The sequence below is a fragment of the Panicum virgatum genome, chromosome 3K (assembly GCF_016808335.1).
Source record: "Panicum virgatum strain AP13 chromosome 3K, P.virgatum_v5, whole genome shotgun sequence".
In the NCBI taxonomy this organism is placed as follows: domain Eukaryota; kingdom Viridiplantae; phylum Streptophyta; class Magnoliopsida; order Poales; family Poaceae; genus Panicum; species Panicum virgatum.
This window is the reverse complement of record NC_053138.1, coordinates 3375907-3394824: the sequence shown is the minus strand read 5'-3', so window position 1 is coordinate 3394824 and position 18918 is coordinate 3375907. Positions and strand designations below refer to the sequence as shown.

Sequence of the window (18918 nt, the reverse complement as noted above, 5' to 3'; positions counted from 1 at the left end):
CGCGTCGACGTCCTCTTTCTTTTCCCATATGGGCCCCCACCCCCGGTGACCCTCCTCGCCGGGAAAAGCGCCGCCGTGCCCTCCTCTGTTCCAAGACCCGTCCAGGGACCTCGGGTTAGAAGGAAACAAAGTTCAGGGGCCTAGAAGCAAGTTTCCAGTTCCTTTTTCTTTTGTTTTGAAAAACAGCAAACTTGTAAATTCGTTTAAAAATCGTAGAAAAATCAGAAAAATGCAAACTCAATTGTTCTGGAATCCTTGCAAAGAGATCTACAACTTTTTCTACATGCACTTTTTCATTTGCTCAATAGTTTTTACTTCATTTAAAATGCAAAGGAAATGTGCTTTATATTAGATCTCAAATTACAAGCATGAGTTGTTAGCCATTTTTGGTCAGTAGGTTACATGTTAGATGTATAAGCTTGTGTAAAAAAATTCGTGGACAATTTACATGCCTAGCTATCATTTTATTTAACTCTTGTCGTATGCCTAGGAAGGATAGTTTTGTTTATCCAAGTTGATATGATGTGTTTCATTGGTTCAAACTTTTACAGTACTTGTATTTTAGTTCCAAAAGCCTACAGAAAAAGTTTGAGAATTTTTAGTTAAGTCAATCTGGACCAAATGATTTTTGGTGAGGATAGCTACACTAAATCATTAAAAATAGTTTTTGTACATGAAAAATTCTAATAATTTTTCTAGGGGTTAACCTTGAGTATGTAACCGTGCTAGTAAAATATGAGGCTCTGTAACTTGCTAGAACAGTCGGTAGAAATTAGTTTTGATCCATGCAGCAATACTTTGTACTATTTTTCATACCCTGCACAATGCTTGTTTAATTATGAAAAAATTATGGCAGGCTCATATTTAGGTAAAAAATACTCAGTTAAAATTTCATTACCAATTCTTGCATAGTTTGACCCGAAAAAATCATTTTTGTTTCTAGCAGTAGCTGTTTATTTTATTTTTCATGGTTAGTAGACTGCATGAAATGGTCTGAAAATTTCACAGTAGGCAAGTTACTCAGATATGTACCTGGCATAAAAATTTCAAACCCAGAATCTCTGTTTAACATTATTTATGATAAGGACATGCTTAACCTAGTAATAAATGAGAGAAATCCTTTCTTTTGCTGCATAGGGATAAAAGGTAAAACCCACCCTAGTAATTTTGTGAAGTCGGTTATAATGATTATTACTCTATAAATGATTGTCCAAAATGATGTAACATCATCTTTTGCAAGTCATCCTGAGTTTGTGTTAGATTACGACTCTTTAGTGAAGAATTGATTAAATCGTATCACTGAAATAACTCACGCATATGCATTTCATTTAGATTCGACTACTCTCCCTGACGGTACGTACGAGTTGGTGCCGGAGTCCGAGAGTGAGCAGCGTGAAGCTCAAGTGAACCTAACTGAAGCCACTGAAGACCCGAACCAAGTTTCGGAAGAGCCCACAGCTAGTTACGCTCAGGAAGGCAAGCCCCGGAGCATGACCTACCTATTTTAATTTATGCAACTATTTGTATTCCTGTTTATTGTGCATTTAAGTTACAGGAATTGTTTGGAACCTTAGTTGCATGATCCTAGGTACCTATGCTTCAACACTAGTATGTGTAGGTCGCTAGTTGGCTATGCTAATGGTTCGGTAGAAGTCGAGTGATTTCCTGTCACTCGCGAGCTTATAGGAGTTGAATGATTACTACACACTGCAATATAAGGTTTACGGGCGGGGTTGTGTACTTGTGATACCCCGTCTGTTTAGTGAAAATGGATAAGGCCGCGGTGTGTGGTAGTGGTGGTTAAGCGTTTGAACGTACTAACCACATGCCGAGAATATGGTAATCGGTAAGCTTAAGTACCTGATGGAACCGGCCGTGGAATATACTCCCCACTGTCTGGTCTATGGTCACGCACGGGTGCAGGGCACCCTAGGACGGTGGGCCTGTTTCATGCCCGGGGAAAAAGGGGAAAAGTCGCGTGGGTGACTGCGTTCCCCATGCGTGTGTTTAGGTCTGCCTGGCCAGGTTAATAAATTCGATTCGAATCGTCCGTCTCTCACGGATATTGAGACTGCTTAACCCTTTTGCCACATAGAGTAAGAAGTGGAACAATGATGATGAGAAATTTGGTTGATTGATGAAAAATAATTGCTTTCCACCATGTATGCTTTAGGATAGATGCTAATGTAGAATGGTTAATCATAATAGAACTTGAAAGCTAAAATCGAAAAATAAGGACTCACTGCTTTTCGGCAAAGACAAACCCCTCAAGCCAAAAGCCTTGCATGTCTAGTTAGAGGGTTAGTTATATCCTAGTCGGGTAAGCCTTGCGGAGTATTAGTATACTCAGCCTTGCTTGTGGCTCAATTTTTGTTTCAGGTAATACTTTTGAGGACATGATTGCTAGTTTAACTTGGCCGTGTACTCTGCCTCCGGGTTGGTCGGTGGAGTGGGATACGACGCCGGCCAGCGATGGCAATGCCGAGTGATGTCATGTACGGGCTTCATCATGACATCATGTATCGTCGTTTAGAACTCGTTTTATTTCCGCTGCAATGAACTCTGAACTACTTTCAATTTGAACTTCAAGTACCTTCCGGAGATTTCGAACTTGGTTTGTAATAATTAAGTTAAGACTCTGTAATGTAATATAACTGTGAAATGTTGTACTCTCTGGACTCACCTTCGTGTGGGTTGCATGTAAGCTTTGGGTTCGATCGACGCTCAGGTGGATTTTTCGGGACTTTACCCGACAGCACTGCCGAATTACTCCGTTTGAAGTGCGTGTTAGCCGAGATTATCTTTAAGATGATGGTTAGCGCACTTGAGCCGGATTAATTAGGGCGGTACTGCCACAGCCGTCTTCTAGCTTCAGTGGCTCGAGCGACAATGGCCGAGCGCACCTCCCTGCTTCTCCGCGCGTGAGTCTGGCCGTGGTGGTAGTTGGAGGCGCCATCAGCTTGGGCATGGCTCCTTGATAGACGTGGCTCAGACAGTGGCGTCGTGGCAGCCGATCGTCGAGAGACGAAGTAACTCCGCGGCAAAAGTCCCGTTTGCAGAGACATCAATTAGTTGCAAAGACACCTGCACGTCCATGCACTTGCTCTCTGTTTGCTCTTCATTGTGGCGCACGTGCTCCCCGTGCATGCCCCTGTAGTTTATTGGCTTCTCATCAATAGCACACGCACACCTATTGCAATGCACGCGTGGGCTCGCATGTGTGCAGATCGGCTCTTCGGCTCCCCGGAGCTCGAGCAAGGCATCTAGTGGCCGCCCGCCGCTGGCATCGCTTGCCGCTCTGATGTCCCTTCTTGCCCCGGCATCTTCGCAGTGTCGCCGTCGTTGTCGGCTCGGTGCCGGGCTTGAACGTGCAGCCCCAGCCTCGCCGCCGGCTGCACCTTAGCTGGCGCGCCTCTGAAGACAGACGGAGGCGCCATGGCCTAGTCTTCTCCTCGTCACTCGACTTGTTCCTCGGCCTCTGCTCGGCGCTGGCGCAGTTGTCGACTTCGGCTCCTTGTCGACGGTGGACGATGGGCCTGAAGATGACGGGAGGACGAGTTTCGCCGCCGGCTTGGCGCAGACAACGAAGAAGACGAAGATGATGGCGAGGTCGTCGCCGTCGTGGTACAGGCCTGCAGCCTTGACAAGGAAGACGAAGGTGCAAGCGAGGTCGTTGTCGGCTCCTCTGGCGTCTACCCTCTTGACTCTCGGCTCGTCAGCCCGGCGTCGATCGACAGCATGTCGTGGACAGCAGCCTCGTAGTCCATCTACTACCTCTCTCTCTCTACGTGCATGCAATGTGTAAAAAAGAGAGAGAAATAGAGGATCAACCTGCACCAATCTTTAGATCAAGAGAGAGGCGGCCATGGCTGCCTTCTTGCTTCCTTGGCGTATTCCTCGGTGTCGACACGGTGGCCGGCTCTGCTTCAAGATCGATCTTCCTTTACTCTGCGGCGCCCTGCCCGACGGCCGAGCCGTCGATGGCATCCTGGTGGTGACGGTGGATGGGGGCTTGATGGCGGCCGGCGATCCCTCGACTCCAGCGCGTGGCTTGGATGATGATGGACGAGCGCAGCTGCCTCCCTGGCTTCTCCGCTCGTCAAGGCGAGCAGGAGGTGCACGACGTCGTCTGCATCTCCGATGGAGATGGGTTGGGGCGCGCCTCGCCCCTGGCTCCTCAGCCGCCCGCTGCTCCCTCTGCCGGAAGAAAAGCCCTTGGCGTGGAGATGTGTTGGCTTTTTATAGGCACAGATAGGGCAGGCGTCGAGGCCTTGCCATGCACCCAGAGCCGCCGATTCGATCTGTTAGTTTACACGCGAGCCGCGCGGAAGTTGTTGGAGCTTGGAGGGATATCCGCGAGGAGCAGATAAGCACACACGTGGTCACATCCCTGGATGCACGTTGAACAGCCGGCAGCGCGTATACGTGGGGCTCGTACCCTCTTGTATATACGGCAACTGGCCGCTGACCGGTGGGCCAAGACTACAAGCCACGAGCGAGTACGAGAACATGCATGCACATTTTGTACACGAACATGACGCCATGCATAAGGGCTGTCATATAGACTAAAGATCAAAGCAGGCTGATAATCTTGAGAATTAGCACACGCAAGTATGCATGCACTCTTGCCCAATTAGCTTGTCATGTCATGCATGCATGCACGTGAAGCCTTGCATTTGCTAGCCTCTTTTCATTTCCTTGCTTCTTTTCTCTTTTTGCTTAGAGATATAGCACACATGATCCATATCAGATATATAGCTCATATGGTACAAAATCTCGTCAAACAAGTAGAATATAATTCCTTTAAATCATTGATACTAATCACTCGTTATAAATACTTCAGCATGACATCCTATTCACTGACGTGATATAAAAATAAACCTCCTCCAGGCTTATCTCTCGCTCTGGGTGTTCGGTTAGAACTGAACTAATTGGTTCGGTTCTTTGGTTCTTCGAGAAGTTCGGTTCTTTTCAGGACTAAGAACCGAAAAATTTTGGGTTTGGTTCCTCCGGTTCGGTTCCTGTTATAACCGATGGAACCGAAGTTTCAAGATGAAAAGATAGCCCATTCAGTAGCAGCGTCATAGTCGTGAGCGCCGCGTCGACTGGGGCAGCGGACACCTCCGCCTCTGCCTTGAGGGACCCTCGGGCGAGAGGGGCGCGGCGGGGGGGCCGCGGCGGACCGCGGGCGACGCAAGCGGGGCGGGCAGCAGGCAGTGCTGGCTGCGGCGCGAGCTGCAGGCCACACTGGTGGAGGCGGGGCGGGGCGGGGATGGGGACGAGCGGGGCTTGATGGACAGGGAGGGACGCGACGCCAGTGCTCAGGGTGGGAGATGGGGGGAGGCGGGGGAGGCGGGGGAGTGAGGGCGGCGGTTCGGGTGGGAAATGGGTGTGATGGGAGTTACTAGGGTTTGTATATGGGCTGGTTGGATTGGGCCTAATTGGGCTAAATTTAGTATGAGCTCGGTTCTTCGGTTAACCAAGCCTAAGAACCGAAACCGAACTGAGTACTTCGGTTTCTGAGAACTAGGAACCGAAGAGGAACTGAAATTCTCGGTTTCGGTTCGGTCCTCGGTTCTCGGTTATATTTGCCCAGGGCTACTTATTTCTACTACTTTTAAAGCAAAATATGTTACCTTGGTCCGTCAATCCTAATCCAAATCGGAGTCCGGAAAAATCAATTCGAATACTAATCGGAACCCAGACAAATCAATTATAATCCTAATCGAAACATGAACAATTAATATCTCGCATAATCACAGCATGACCTGCACATGAAGTGAATGAATACAATCACATAGGTCTATTATATTACCCATAGCAATACAAGGGTGCTATGCTAGAATAAATAAATAAATAAATTCCGTGTGATTAACAAATTGCACTCCATGGGGAAGTTCGGGGGCTCCTATCTATCTCGTGGAATGTAGATAGGAGTTGAAACTTTCAGCTCACTAAGACCCATCTCAACCCTATCTTCTCCTTCTTGCGCACAATTGTTTTCTCCGGTGGCCTAGAGCGGCGACGCTTCGGCTGGCCACGTTGGTGCTCCAGCGCTGGGAGGTGTGGCAGCCAGCCTTGGCGGCGCACCGCCGTGCGGAGGTGCGCAGTCGATAGTAAGGGCCGCTGCGGCGGCACGAGGACGGCCGCGGGAGAGGCGGCGGTGCGTGGCAGGCTGGGGGGAGGGGACGGTGCGGCACGACACGACGGCGGTGCGGGCGTGGGTGGAAGGCGCAGGCGAGAGAGGGCAAGGGTTAAGGTTTAAGTAAATATCTATTATCTTATTATTTGGTCAACAAACAGAGCTTCTACATTCGCTCTCAAGTTTTTGATATTCTCACGTTAATCGAAGAAAATAAGAGAGATTAAAATTACCCACCACTGCCATTACGATAAAAATTGACCCAAAATACTCCTATGTCTGACTAAATATAGCCCACAATGCTATTATGAGAAAATTAATTGGATGTTTAAAACAACTAGCCCTAGAGTCAAATAAAAATAAAAAAACTAGCATTGCCCAAGCTGGGAGATTCTTAATGATTACGTTGTAGCATCACGATTTTTACTTCATTTTTTTGTAGGCATAAAGATACAAGAAATCTGGACAAGCTTCAAAAAAAATATTTGCACACGCCGGCACCATGCTGGAAAAGGTAAAAAAGTTGTAGCCTCGCTTACAGTGTACTGAGAAATACTATCGTTTTAGAAGAATAATTGTAACCTCATAGTAGCAAGGAATATTATTTTTAGCACATAATAAAAATGTGCAGACAAAATTTTATATGTGTTCTATTTACTAAATTTCAGTAAAAAATCATGCTGAAACTAATAAATGGTGCTGAAAAAATTAGGGACAATCTTATGTCAACCACTGTTTATCTAACTGTCTTAATCAAATCAGTTGAAGCATATTTGAATTGATTAAATGAGTACCTAAGGCTGCGAGAAGAACAAACTAAGTACAATAAATCCATATTTCATTGGAAACGATAAGAAGGGATGAGAAAAAATATGAAAAAAGGAAACAGATAATGAGAAAAAGAAAAAGCCATAAGCTAGCGTGGATTAGGAGGTGGACGACATGGAGGAGTGTAGTGTAGAGGGTGGAAGAACTATTATTGGATTAGGGAAAGAACTAATAAATAAATGGGTGGGGTGAATAGGTTTCGCACGCCCTGTCGACTCTACGAAATAAACCTCTCTTTTTTATCTCCCCCTTGAGCAACCAAGATAATAACAAACAAGAAGCAGCAGCACCGGCCAGATGAGTAGCAGAAAGATGACAAGAAGCCGCCCCAAATCATTGACTTAGATAAATAAAAATAACACTACAACATCAAATGTAACACATAAACCTAAAAAAATGCTCAAAAAATTTCTTACATAAAAAATAATTCTACCTCCAAATGAATATTTTTTTGCCATTAACCCAACCCTCAAAACACAACTTTGAGTACTATTAAAAATTACACTTTAATGAAACTAAATATTTTTAATCAATGTTCACAACAATAAGCTTAGAACTATCTCAAAATGATATCTAATTCAAATTTTGAAGGAGTATGAAAATAAAATCAAATTATTGATCCTCAAAATTACTTTAACACATCTTAATTTTCATAAAAAAAATTCTTTATGAAAGCCGATGGCCTGTTCGGCTGGCTGGTCCAACCACCAGCCGCTACAATCCCTCGCACATAATACTATTCAAACCAGCCCACAAACCAACTGCTACAATACCTACCACCAGCCAACCGAATAGGCTATTAAAGGGCGTAATCTTAAATATACTTACATCTAGCGGCACAAATAATAAATATAAATAATTAGATAATTAAAAATGTAACATTAGATACGGTAACATCTAGCCGTGTAAATGCACAATAGTCTTCCTAGTTTGCACAAATTTGAAGATCCAATGTCATTCTGTCTTCCGGGAGATGGAAATGGAATGGATTTTAGGGAAGGTCCGCCTTTGTGTCATTTCACGTTGGAAAAAATCCTTTTACCTCCATGAATTATGAAACGAGTCCGCGTTTACTCTCTAGACTATAAAACCGTCTATTTGAACTCCTCGAACTCGCAAAACCGTCCGCATTTCCTCTTGGCTAGTTTCCTAAATGGTTTTCCTCCTTTTGAATCTTTAAAAATCATATTAAATTATATAAAAATCATAAAATGGAAAATCCATTTCTTTTGAATCCACATGACTAGATCTAAGCAGTTAATATATTATATGATATACATTAGTACAAATTTTTTCTGTAGATTTAGATATATAATTTTCTATAATTAATCTGTAGCTACAGTTTGTGTGGTCCAATTACGGTGAAAATTTTATATTGGCCTAACCATTACATTCTTGAGATGTAATATAAATTTCATACTCATTGGATCAGACATGATTGAGTTATAGATTTGTCTAGTTAAACCTAGATAAATATATGGATAAATCTATAAATTAGGCATGTGTGATCAAATGAGCATGAAATTTTTATTGTAGATCAACAATGTAATGATTAGCCTGCCATAAAAATTTCACCATAATTCGACCATGAAAATGTGGCTATAAATTAATTACAAAAAATTATATATCTAAATCTATAGCAAAAACTTTGAACTAAAATATACCATATAATATATTCACTGCATAGATCTACTCATATGGAATTCAAAAAAACAAATTTTCCATTCTATGATTTTTGTTGTTATTTACTATAATATTTCAAATATTTACCTAGACAAATCTGTAACTCAGGCATGCATGATCCAATGAGCATGGAGTTTTTATTACATCTCAAGAATGTAATTATTTGGCCACCATAACATTTTCACTATAATTGGATCACACAATCTGTAGCTACGAATTAATTATAGAAAAAATATCTAAATCTAAGAAAAAATTATGTACTAAAGTATGTCAAATAGTATGTTCACTAAATAGATCTAGTCACATGGAATCCGACAAAATTGAATTTTCCATTTTATGTTTTTATATGATATTTTAGAGATTCAACAAAAATAAATCTATACCTATTTATAAAGCGAGTAAGGTTTTCACCCAAATTTTTGGTTTCGTACGCTGGTTTGGTCCGCCTGTGTTATTGACATGTGGGCTTTTGTCCATTCCGTATGCGAGTCGGAGCAAACCTCTCTGTCCACGACTCGATCATTTAGATCCCAAAAATTAACACACAGCCACCAATATGTATCCAATACATATACCAACTTTGTCCGTAGCAACGCATGGACATAATTACCTAGTATAAAAGAAAAGGCGGAAAACCGCATAGGAAAACCAACTAAGGGGAAACACATACAGTTTTGCAAGTTCGAAGAGTACAAACGGGCGGTTTTGTGGTCTAGGGAGGAAACGCAGATTCATCCGGGGCCTCCTATACATCTTGTGAAAGATAGTTAAACAAGTTACCTATAAAGTCCAGTAAGGCCCATTTATTGAAAAATATTGAACCAAAATTTCGAAAATATTGAACCAAATTTTTAAAAATATTGATTCAAAAATTGGGAAATGTTGAACTAGTGTTTCAAAAATATTGAATCAATATTTTAAAAAATTTGAACCCAACATCTTCCTTCATCTTCTCCGGCTCCGGCTCCGGCAGCCAGCGGTGGCGGGGCGGCGTCGGCGCAGTAGCAGCGGGCAGTAGCAGCACCGCGCAGCAGCAGCGCACAACAGCAGAAGCGGCGGCGAGCAGCAGCACGCAGCGCGCGGTAGGCAGGCGGACGTGCGGGCGCGCGGTAGGCAGGCGGACGTGCGGGCGCTTGCGACAATGCGGGCAGGCGGACGTGCTTGCTCAGGGGGCGACGACGGCGCATGGTGAGGAAGGGTGCGGGAGGGGGAAGAAGGTGAGGGTTGAGAAGATCCGACGAATAAAATAATTTCCACGAATCTCAAACAATACAAGGTGGATATAGGATTTCCGAATTCGTCACATAGTCGATGGAGGTAAAAAATAAAAAGACTTCTTCCTTTCACGTTCATCAAGCGAGCCTTTTCCAAGTGGGCCGTTCCGTGTGCAGTCCCGATGCAGCCCAACAGCCCGTTAATGGAGGGGACTCCCCAATTCCCTTAGTCATTTTGCGTGGCGCTTACATATCCCCGAATGGAGGGGACTCCCAGCCAAAGTTGCTGGACCAAACCCTAACCAACCTTCACAGCGGCGGCGGCGGCGGCGGCAGGGGAAGATGGAGCTGGTGGATCTGGAGGGGAAGCTGGACAGCAACGAACCTAGCTTCAAGAGGCCGGATATGGAGAAGACCGCGGGGGAAGCGGTGGACAGCGGCGATGCCAAGAGGCTGCGCGAGAGCAACCACGACCGTGCCATCAAGATGGACATGGACGACGACGAGGAGGACGACGAGGTGGACATGGAGCAATACAAGCCGTTTGGCATGTACTGCAAGAATTGGATCTACGTATATGGCGATTGGGCCAAGTTCGACGACCCGAGTATGTATATAATTTATTATTTGTGCGCATGCATATCTCGCCGTTTCTTGCCATCGTCTTCGTCAGTTGTCACTGGCAGATCCCGCCACCGGCGTGGGGTGATCCAGTTGTGGGAGGAGGCCGGCGGCGAGGGCTGCTTGATTGGTCCGTGCTGAGGAGACGGTTTGCATTGCAGTGGCACTGATTATCCGTCGTTTTTTTTTTCTCAGCGGATTTGCCCCCAATGCGCCACACCGATGGGCCGGTGCTGCCCCCGCGCGCTGAGCCTGTGGACACCATGGAGATCTTCTTTGTCAAGGTGGCTCAAATCACTGGGGGCCTCCAGTGGCCGCTGGACGTCTATGGAGACGTCGCCGTGCGCGACTCCCTGGACCACAAGCGCAACTACTTCTTCCGCAGACGCAGAGAGGACTGCCAGACACTCACCTCGCCGCAGGCATCCCTTTCTTCATTCTCTTCTCGTTATATATACTACTGTGTTTCATGCTGCCATTGATGATAACTGTGCTAGCCGTGTATATGTTTAGATATGTTTAGAGTTGATAGATGACCTTGGTCAATTGTATAGGCTAGAATCTTTTGAGACTTCAGTGCAACTATAAAACTAGGGACCATTTCTACTAGTAATAACCGAATACATCTCTTTTCACTAGTTTAGCTTGAGGTTTAATTTGTTTGGATCTCAACTCCTAACAGTTGGAAGAAACCATGGTACATGGGGTTGCTAGGATCAGAGTACTGTGTCCTGGGAGACATCACGGGTTCCAAAAAGAAATGCGATGGAAATCAGTGAAACATGCTCTGCATTGCATCTTGCTAATTCTGAACTTTTGCTCCAACAATTCCACCTTGTCTCCAGAGCCTGACTCTCATTTTTTTTTCTGCGTGTGCATCTGTGCAGGATTCTCTCTTGGAACTTAGAGGCCCTAGCCGTGCAGTTCTAATGCTGGACCCCCTTGAATTTGAGATTGACCTGAAAGTGAAGGGCAAGGAGGAATCTGAAGACACAATTTTGTGCTGCAAATACTTTGGTTACAACAACCTTGCTTACAAGGGGAAGGCTAGCTATGCCATAACAAAGGTGGTTTCAAGCGAGCATAGTGCAATCGAGGTCAGGTTCGCACATGTGACATGCTCCCTGGAGGCGACCATCTCCATCCGGATGACTACCGGATCAAGCAACTTTTGTGCGCGCATCACCGCCGGCACCACGAGCATCGGCGAGAAGGCAGTGCTGCTGGACACCCGAGGACGGGAGGTGTCCGTAGCCGATGATGGGAAGGTTGATCTGCAGCGCAGCGTCGTGGTTGTTGAGGAGCAAGGCAAACTGATCATTGGCTTCGAGGCTGCGCAGCTAGGTGAAGATGGCCAGAGTAGCATTACTGCCGCAAGGGAGATGACTTTACCTGCTAGATGTGCCTTGAGAAGTGAAGGCTATTTCACGATTGGCACGACTAGGCTGCATGTGTTGGTCGCTTGGTCACTGCTTCCTTGAGCAATTTGGTGACGACATTGGAATGATGATATGATACCAGATGCCTCTGTTATGCTATGACCTAGTAGTGATGCTTCCTTGGATTATTAAGCTATTATGCTATGACCCTGTAGTGCTGCTTCCTGAGATGGATTATTAAGCTATTATAATGCTATGACCCTGTAGTGCTGCTACCTTAGATGGATTATTAAGCTATTATATGCTATGACCCTGTAGTTATGCAATGACATTGGGTATGTATGTACTCTTAACATGTTATTTGGTAATGTGCCTACTTAACAACTGATGTGCATGGTGTTGGGTGCTGTTATTCGGTGACAGTTGAGTGCCAAATTTGTTTATAGTAGGCATTCGGAGTTTCCTCCTGTCCTTCCTTTCCAATTTCTTTCGTATTCGAGTGTTCCTGTCAGAGTTCACTTGTAATCGATCATCTAGAATTTTATTGGAACAATTACATGATAACCAGAAGATGATTACTTTTTCAAAAATAATCGACAACTCTGGGTAAACTGGTGGCATCAAATCCGCCGAGACCAAGACATGACCCTATGTCCTATGATGACGATCTTACATTTCCCATTGGTGGCAGCAGGCGTTTCAGTGTTCAACCCAGGTGGTGGCTAAACTGACGCAAACTGTTGCTACTGCAGCTGGTTTACCTATCTGAAGACTGTCTATGGCTTATGCCTATGCTCAAAATGCCATCCCGTATCAGGTGCTGGATTCTACTTTTTGGCGTTTCGACTGCGACTGCTTCATCCATTCTATGCACTCATCCATGGTTCCGTTCGGATGCGCAAGCTGCCATTTCAGGGCACGTTGTTGCTGCAGCAAGGAACACGTGTCATGCAAGTTTTTTCTGGGTCTAAAATTAGCGTGATATGAGGAAGGGAGCAGAGTCATAATTTACTTACCCATTTTCCTATCAATGGACCTCCTGACTTGACCTGCATAACTCCCATAATAGATTTTCCGTCAAGTACCGGCTTCAGCTTCCACACCCCATCAAGATCTGGAGAAGCAAAACAACAAACCAGCACAGTAAATCCCCACGATTGCCGTTATGGGAAAATCACAAATACCACAACCATCATTTACTACTTTACCTAAGTCAGTTATGGCACGCTCAACTCTGATGTATTTCTCTTTTCTCCAATGCAGCTCATCCTGCTTGTTGAGGATGCCAGCAGCATTTTCAGCTTCTGGGTTGGAGAGAATGGATACAAGAAGTGCCAGTCGCCAAAAGTCCTTTATTTCTCGTAGTATAAGTCCTGAAATGCTGAGAGTCACATGCTTTGGTCCAAAATGTTACTTAAAACAAACCAAATATCAGTCATGATAATAAAAGAATCAGATTAAATCATTAGAAAATGTGCAGGTACTGCAACAAACTAAATTTAATAATCAAATGTATACAAAGGATATCATATTGTAGGTATCTTAAAGACTATAAGTATTGTAACAAACTATATCACACAATCGTATAAGCAAACACCAAACAGTATCAGATTACAAAGGACAAAGCAGTTCAGAGGACCTTACAAATTGTAAAACTACAATGCTGAATAATGACCTGCAAGAACACATTATGTTGAATACTGACCTGCACAAACGCGTTTCACACTGTCTGTAGGTATCTCAAGATATTCATCTTCCAGCTTCTCTTTGAAAGTTCTCACATCAAAACTTGACTCAAGGAGATGAACTAATTCAGCAAACTTCTCACTAGCAGCATGTATGTTGACAACCTTTAAGGACGCACAACATTATGACAAGTTAATTTGTTGTCACAGTACACAAGACTGACCAGAATCATGTAGGGAGCAACTCAGCAGAACATACCGTTTCAGCATCGCTACCTTTCAACTTTAGTGAGTGCTTAATAATATAGCTAGACACAGGAACCTGCTGATGATGCAACGGACACTTCAGCACACAATTGAAAGAAATAATACAATGAACATGAAAGTGGATATTTAAGAGTAGCTTCATTTGTTCAAGTTGATTTTTAATATCCAGATTTACTAGCTCATTTCCTAGCAGCCAAAACAAGCACCAAAATATTTATGGCGCAACAAGCAATCTAGTCACCAACCTTCAAAGAAACTACCCACATAGTATACAGATCAAGATCTGGTTATTGGACACAAGAAGCCAGATAAAACTACAAATTGTCCCTGAGAGTGATGCTAGGTAGCAAGCTATCTACAGCAATTTCCACCAAGGTAAGTGGACAGACGGAGGTAATACTCCATGAGGTGCATTGGACAAATAATAAAAAAGAACCCAGATATCCAAAAGGTTAGCAGATATGCTCTTTGTCTGAAGTCCAATTAGCAAGCAGTAACAAAATTATGACTGTTTTGGTCAAAACTGACATTATTTTAACCTGAGCTAGTAAAAGTACCCACTTCTATGTATCTTAGAGCAGTTAAGCACTCAAACCAATTAGATTGTTAACAAATGTAAATTTGCCTGCTTAAACTGTTAAAGGGTTCTGACAGAAAGCATCCAGAGCACTGCACATAACATTTTAGTGTAGTGAAAAAGGCAACAGAAATGGCATACCAAACTTGCCTCATCAGTCAATATAGCAAATTAGTATTAAGTAAATGCACCAAGTGACACACTTGCTTTTAAGGCAACAATTTGAAGTGAACACAAGAACACAAACAATTTTTTGCCAGTTTGAAACATTCACAGCCTTGCAATAAAAAAAATGGATGATGCAGAGCTTATATGTTACCCTCTTAGATCTTCTGTCCAAGTAGAACATATTTCGTAGGGGAACAAATAATGCACTATACAGGTAAAGCCTTCGCTGCTCATCCTAAACACCATAACACATCTTAATGTTAGGGAAGCCAACAGAGAATAAATCACAATCAAATAGTTCCTGCTAGCCATAGCACACAGCCTGCAGTAAATCTTCCTAACATAGGTAAGATCAAACTGGAGAGAAGCTTATCATCGCATCACAACATAAAAGTTTTATTTATGCCTTCGTTTGTAGTTCAATCGGTGCACATTTTCCTTTAAACGCATAATTATCTGACCAGTACCAATGAAGCTGACATAATGTACAATTCAGAATATTATTAGTTTGTGTTTTTATTTGCAATGGAGTTATAAAGTATCACTCTGTAAAGCATTTTAAGCAGAACATCACAAGAGACTTTTTTATCTACCATGGAGTTATATGGTATCACTCTGTAAAGCATTTTAAGCAAAGCATCACACAGTCGAGGGAGGGAGGGAGACTTTCAGGTGTCCATTTAGTCATTTATCAAGAAGTATGCTGAAAGTTTCAGACCTGCAACTTGGGGTCAGAACCACTGTTGAACACAGAGCTGCCAATAGAATATGCAAGATTCCAAGCTGCTTCAATATGCGAAACACACTGCCTGCATACCCATATAGGATATAAGAGATGAGACTACATTAAAGTAAAAATGCTAAATGGTAGTGCACAATGGTGTCTTCTACACACTTCCACAATCCAACAGCTACAGTATTTTGAGATAACTGCATCGCAAACATTTGCCTGAATCCAAGATATAAAGAATACAAGATGTAAGCACAAGGACATACCAATCACATTTGTCAAAAACTGGAGGGTTGGAGTTCTCTGGGAAAGAAAATACAACGTAAAATAGCCCCAAATCACGGATGTCATACATTGCTTTTACAGGGTGTTTGTCTGACATCATGAGATCGATCTGCAAATATACAAACAAAGAATTGATGGCCAAGGGTTTTGCATGCTATTTTACCAAGTTCATCAAGAATGACAAAAGGCTTGGTAAGCAGAAAAAAAAGAGAGAAGAAGAACCAACAGTAATTAGCAGTAAATGGTGTCAGCATATGACCTCATGACCGATACGTTCTCTACTAATCTTGCTACCAAGTTCTGACTTCACCCTTTCATCAGACGCGGCTTCCTTCAAGTCTTCAGCTAATGTAAAGTTGAATCTAGCAGCTGAGAGGGGCAAGAATTAGTCTGTGAAAAGAAAATATGATGTTCTAATTCACAGTTATATTCTTCTATTATAATTCACAGAATTCATTTCTTGACAGAGAACATTCCCCCATTATCCACTTATTAGGAAGTAAACTTATCATGAATACTTTCTTGATATAATAAATTTAGCATAGAAAAATATTAGAGAACTGAGATGTTTCAAATTACCAAATCTTATTGCTCGAAGAACTCTAAGTGGGTCATCAAGGAAGGTAGCTTTGGCAGGTAGTGGAGTAACAATAAGGCCTTTTTTGAGATCCTCGATACCTTCGTAATGACATAGCAGCATGAACATTGTAAATATGGCCACATCAATTTATGTACTTGCACCATAGAAACTCACCTCTTCCAGTTAAATCTTCAACTGAGTTATTGTTGATGTTAAAGAACAAACTGTCAAAAATAGAAAAAGAAGAAAATAAATACAGCTTTGTGAATAATAGGCTTGCCTTCAAAGTTTTGATTTCAAACTAGAATCAAAATTGCAATGATGGAAGCAAAATTTTGGTGATAGAAAAACCAATCTGGAAATGGAATATCAATGTACTACCTATTAATCGTCAAGTCCCTGCGGTATGCATCGGCTTTGGCAGTACCAACCTCCTGAAAATGGAGGATCCAAATGTAAATCAAGCGAAAAACAAGAATGTTACAAACATTGAGCTGCCAAAAATGTTAATGGATATCTACCACAGTTGAGTCAACTTAGGTTTAGATGTTAAACCTTCACAACAATACAAGACACAACCAAAAGCCAAAAGGGACATGTCAATACTATGGGGGAATGTTCAGCTAAGCATATAGGCATGTAACAATATCTCTCAATAACAAATAACTCAAATGTAAATGAAGTCACTGATAACCATGCAAAGGGATGGATATAAGTACACACCATGGTAGGAATACGACTGTTTTCAGCATACGTTTCAGATCTCAAGTTAACAAAATCAATCCAGATGTCAAGTATAAGCATCCTAGCAGTTTCCAAGTGCTTTGATTGATCAGGGTTGCTGCAAAACACAAATAGAAGCCATGATTCAAGCTAATGGATAAGCAAACAGTCATGATATATCGACCAGTGCAATTACTTTTTGTACCAAACAAGTGTAAAATATTATAAGAACCGACAGTAATGAGTCACTCAGGATTAGCATAATAAGAATCACATACCACTGGATAACACCGATTCCTTTCTGCTCTTCCCCTATCAACTCTAAATACTCATTTACTTTCTCGCAGAAATTCTGGCCCGTCATATTATCAAGGGCAACGTCAATGTCAGCGGAGTCTTTCCCTAATAGCTGCCAAGGCAAAAGTCAAGTCATAAAACTAGGCAACAATCACTTTATGAGAGGCTAATTTAGGGCAAACCATTATGAAATGATTCATTATTGCAAAAAATTCCAAGTGAACTACAGTCAAAATATATTTTCCCTGGCATTCAGACTACAATAAATCCAAGGCCAACAAATCAGATGATCCGGGCACCCCCTGATCCCCTGACCTAATCAGCACAGCAGTTTATGCGGCTGACAAGAATGAACCATAAACACCATCGAAGAACACGATTGTCCGCACAGATGTGGAATAATTTCAATGATAAAAACATGTTTAACATCATATCAGAGTACATAAAAGATTGTAATACCCAACTGAAAGGAGGAGCCTTTCCTGACCCTTACCCAACCCTTTGCTGCTGGTTTACGACGGGAAAAAGACCACCTACTCAATCACAAAGCACTCCCCCCCAGAAATCAACAGTACTACAGTAGCCACCTTAAAGGATACAAATATTCATTTTACTCAGCATTAAACAATTTTTGCTCCCCAAAAATTTATAAAATGCCAAGTTGTCAACAGAAAAAAAAATGCAACCTATAATCTTTTTTTTTTGAAGAGTTCAACCTATAATTTAAAAACCTCGCCTTTGTGTATACAGCGAGCAGTCACACCCTTAAACCCCATTTAAACCTTATTATATTTAAAATTTCCATGGTTCTTTCTGATACTCTACCTCCGATGGGCCAAGAGAAAGCTTCCCTTTGTTGTAATTAAAATGGGGGAAAGCAGGAACGAAAAGGTTCACCTTGTCCCGGACCCAGCCGCCGGCGACGCGGAGCTGCGTGCCGAGGCCGAAGTGGCGGACGACGTCAAGAAGCCGTCGGAAGATTTGCTCCTCCTTCTCCGTGAGCTCCACGGTCTCCTTCACCACGACGCTCCGCGGCTGCTGCTCCGGCGAACCCGCCGCCGCCATGCCGGAGTACCCGGAGAAGGCGCGCACGGGGGAGAGGAAGAAGTATCCGGGGGGCTTGTTCGAGGGGATTCTCCGGATAAGAGGAGAAAGCGCCGGCGAGGGGCGGCGGAGAGGGGGCAGGAGGCTGCCGCGAGGAAGGAGGAAGAGGAGAAGGCGAGGAGGCATGTGGGATGTGGCGGTCTGCTTTCCCTTTTCACCCCGTCGCCGTATTCGAGCCGCCGTCCGCGCGCCCAAACAGCAGCAGATCAGAGCAGCAGACCAAAAAAAAAGTTATTTGGTTTCTCGCCCTTACAACTTTTCCAGATTGGAGAAACGCCCATCCTACTCATGGAATTGGAAATTTGCCCTCGTAAATCTTCATCTCCCTGACTCATACCCATCTCTACGTATGCCATGTACCTGGGCCCACCTGCAAGTCGTATTTGGCCATGACCTTCTCGTATTGCCCCTCTCTACATCTGGATAAGCCCCTGGCCCCTCTATCGCTCCCCCTCCCTCCACCGCACGCGTGCGCCCGCCCGCCCGCCCTGCCGGCGTCTGCTGCCGGCGCGGGCGGCGGCGCCCCCGTCGCCCGCGGCCCCTCCCGCGCGCGCCATCCCCTGCTCGCCCGCTGTCGCCCGCCCCGGCATCGCGAGTGCACGCACACTGGCGTCGCCCGCGGCGCCCTGACCCGC

The 18918-nt window shown here is 43.8% G+C and overlaps 2 protein-coding genes across 5 annotated transcripts; one reads left to right on the top strand and one right to left on the bottom strand.

The window, feature by feature from the left end:
• The first annotated feature begins 10097 nt into the window (after positions 1-10097).
• Positions 10098-12255, top strand: LOC120696836. The gene is made up of 3 exons (XM_039979854.1): positions 10098-10474; positions 10684-10910; positions 11376-12255. The coding sequence occupies exons 1-3, from the start codon at positions 10210-10212 to the stop codon at positions 11967-11969; spliced, it is 1086 nt and encodes a 361-aa protein (XP_039835788.1). The 5' UTR covers positions 10098-10209; the 3' UTR covers positions 11970-12255.
• A 126-nt stretch (positions 12256-12381) lies between these two features.
• On the bottom strand, positions 12382-18442 carry LOC120696835 (tRNA nucleotidyltransferase cca2-like). Of its 4 annotated transcripts, none has more exons than XM_039979851.1 (15): positions 18077-18442; positions 17161-17291; positions 16883-17000; positions 16541-16593; positions 16334-16383; positions 16159-16257; positions 15839-15948; positions 15561-15688; positions 15283-15373; positions 14716-14799; positions 13812-13874; positions 13573-13717; positions 13076-13240; positions 12884-12981; positions 12382-12794 (listed from the first exon to the last, which is right to left on the bottom strand). In XM_039979851.1, the coding sequence occupies exons 1-15, from the start codon at positions 18407-18409 to the stop codon at positions 12681-12683; spliced, it is 1782 nt and encodes a 593-aa protein (XP_039835785.1). In that variant the 5' UTR covers positions 18410-18442; the 3' UTR covers positions 12382-12680. The 4 variants fall into 4 exon arrangements, with proteins under 4 accessions (XP_039835785.1, XP_039835784.1, XP_039835786.1 ...); XM_039979850.1 differs by having other exon boundaries at positions 13812-13877; positions 18077-18429; XM_039979852.1 differs by lacking the exon at positions 14716-14799 and having other exon boundaries at positions 13812-13877; positions 18077-18430.
• Positions 18443-18918: the final 476 nt, after the last annotated feature.

Excerpts from the sequence above, each read along its gene's own strand:
- LOC120696836 (XM_039979854.1), top strand. The coding sequence starts at position 10,210 with ATGGAGCTGGTGGATCTGGAGGGGAAGCTGGACAGCAACGAACCTAGC. Across the intron at positions 10,475-10,683 it reads GGCCAAGTTCGACGACCCGA|CGGATTTGCCCCCAATGCGC; the intron begins GTATGTATATAA and ends TTTTTTTCTCAG. Across the intron at positions 10,911-11,375 it reads AGACACTCACCTCGCCGCAG|GATTCTCTCTTGGAACTTAG; the intron begins GCATCCCTTTCT and ends GCATCTGTGCAG.
- LOC120696835 (XM_039979850.1), bottom strand. The coding sequence starts at position 18,409 with ATGCCTCCTCGCCTTCTCCTCTTCCTCCTTCCTCGCGGCAGCCTCCTG. Across the intron at positions 15,949-16,158 it reads TCTTCGAGCAATAAGATTTG|CTGCTAGATTCAACTTTACA; the intron begins GTAATTTGAAAC and ends TGCCCCTCTCAG. Across the intron at positions 15,689-15,838 it reads GAGAACGTATCGGTCATGAG|ATCGATCTCATGATGTCAGA; the intron begins GTCATATGCTGA and ends GTATATTTGCAG.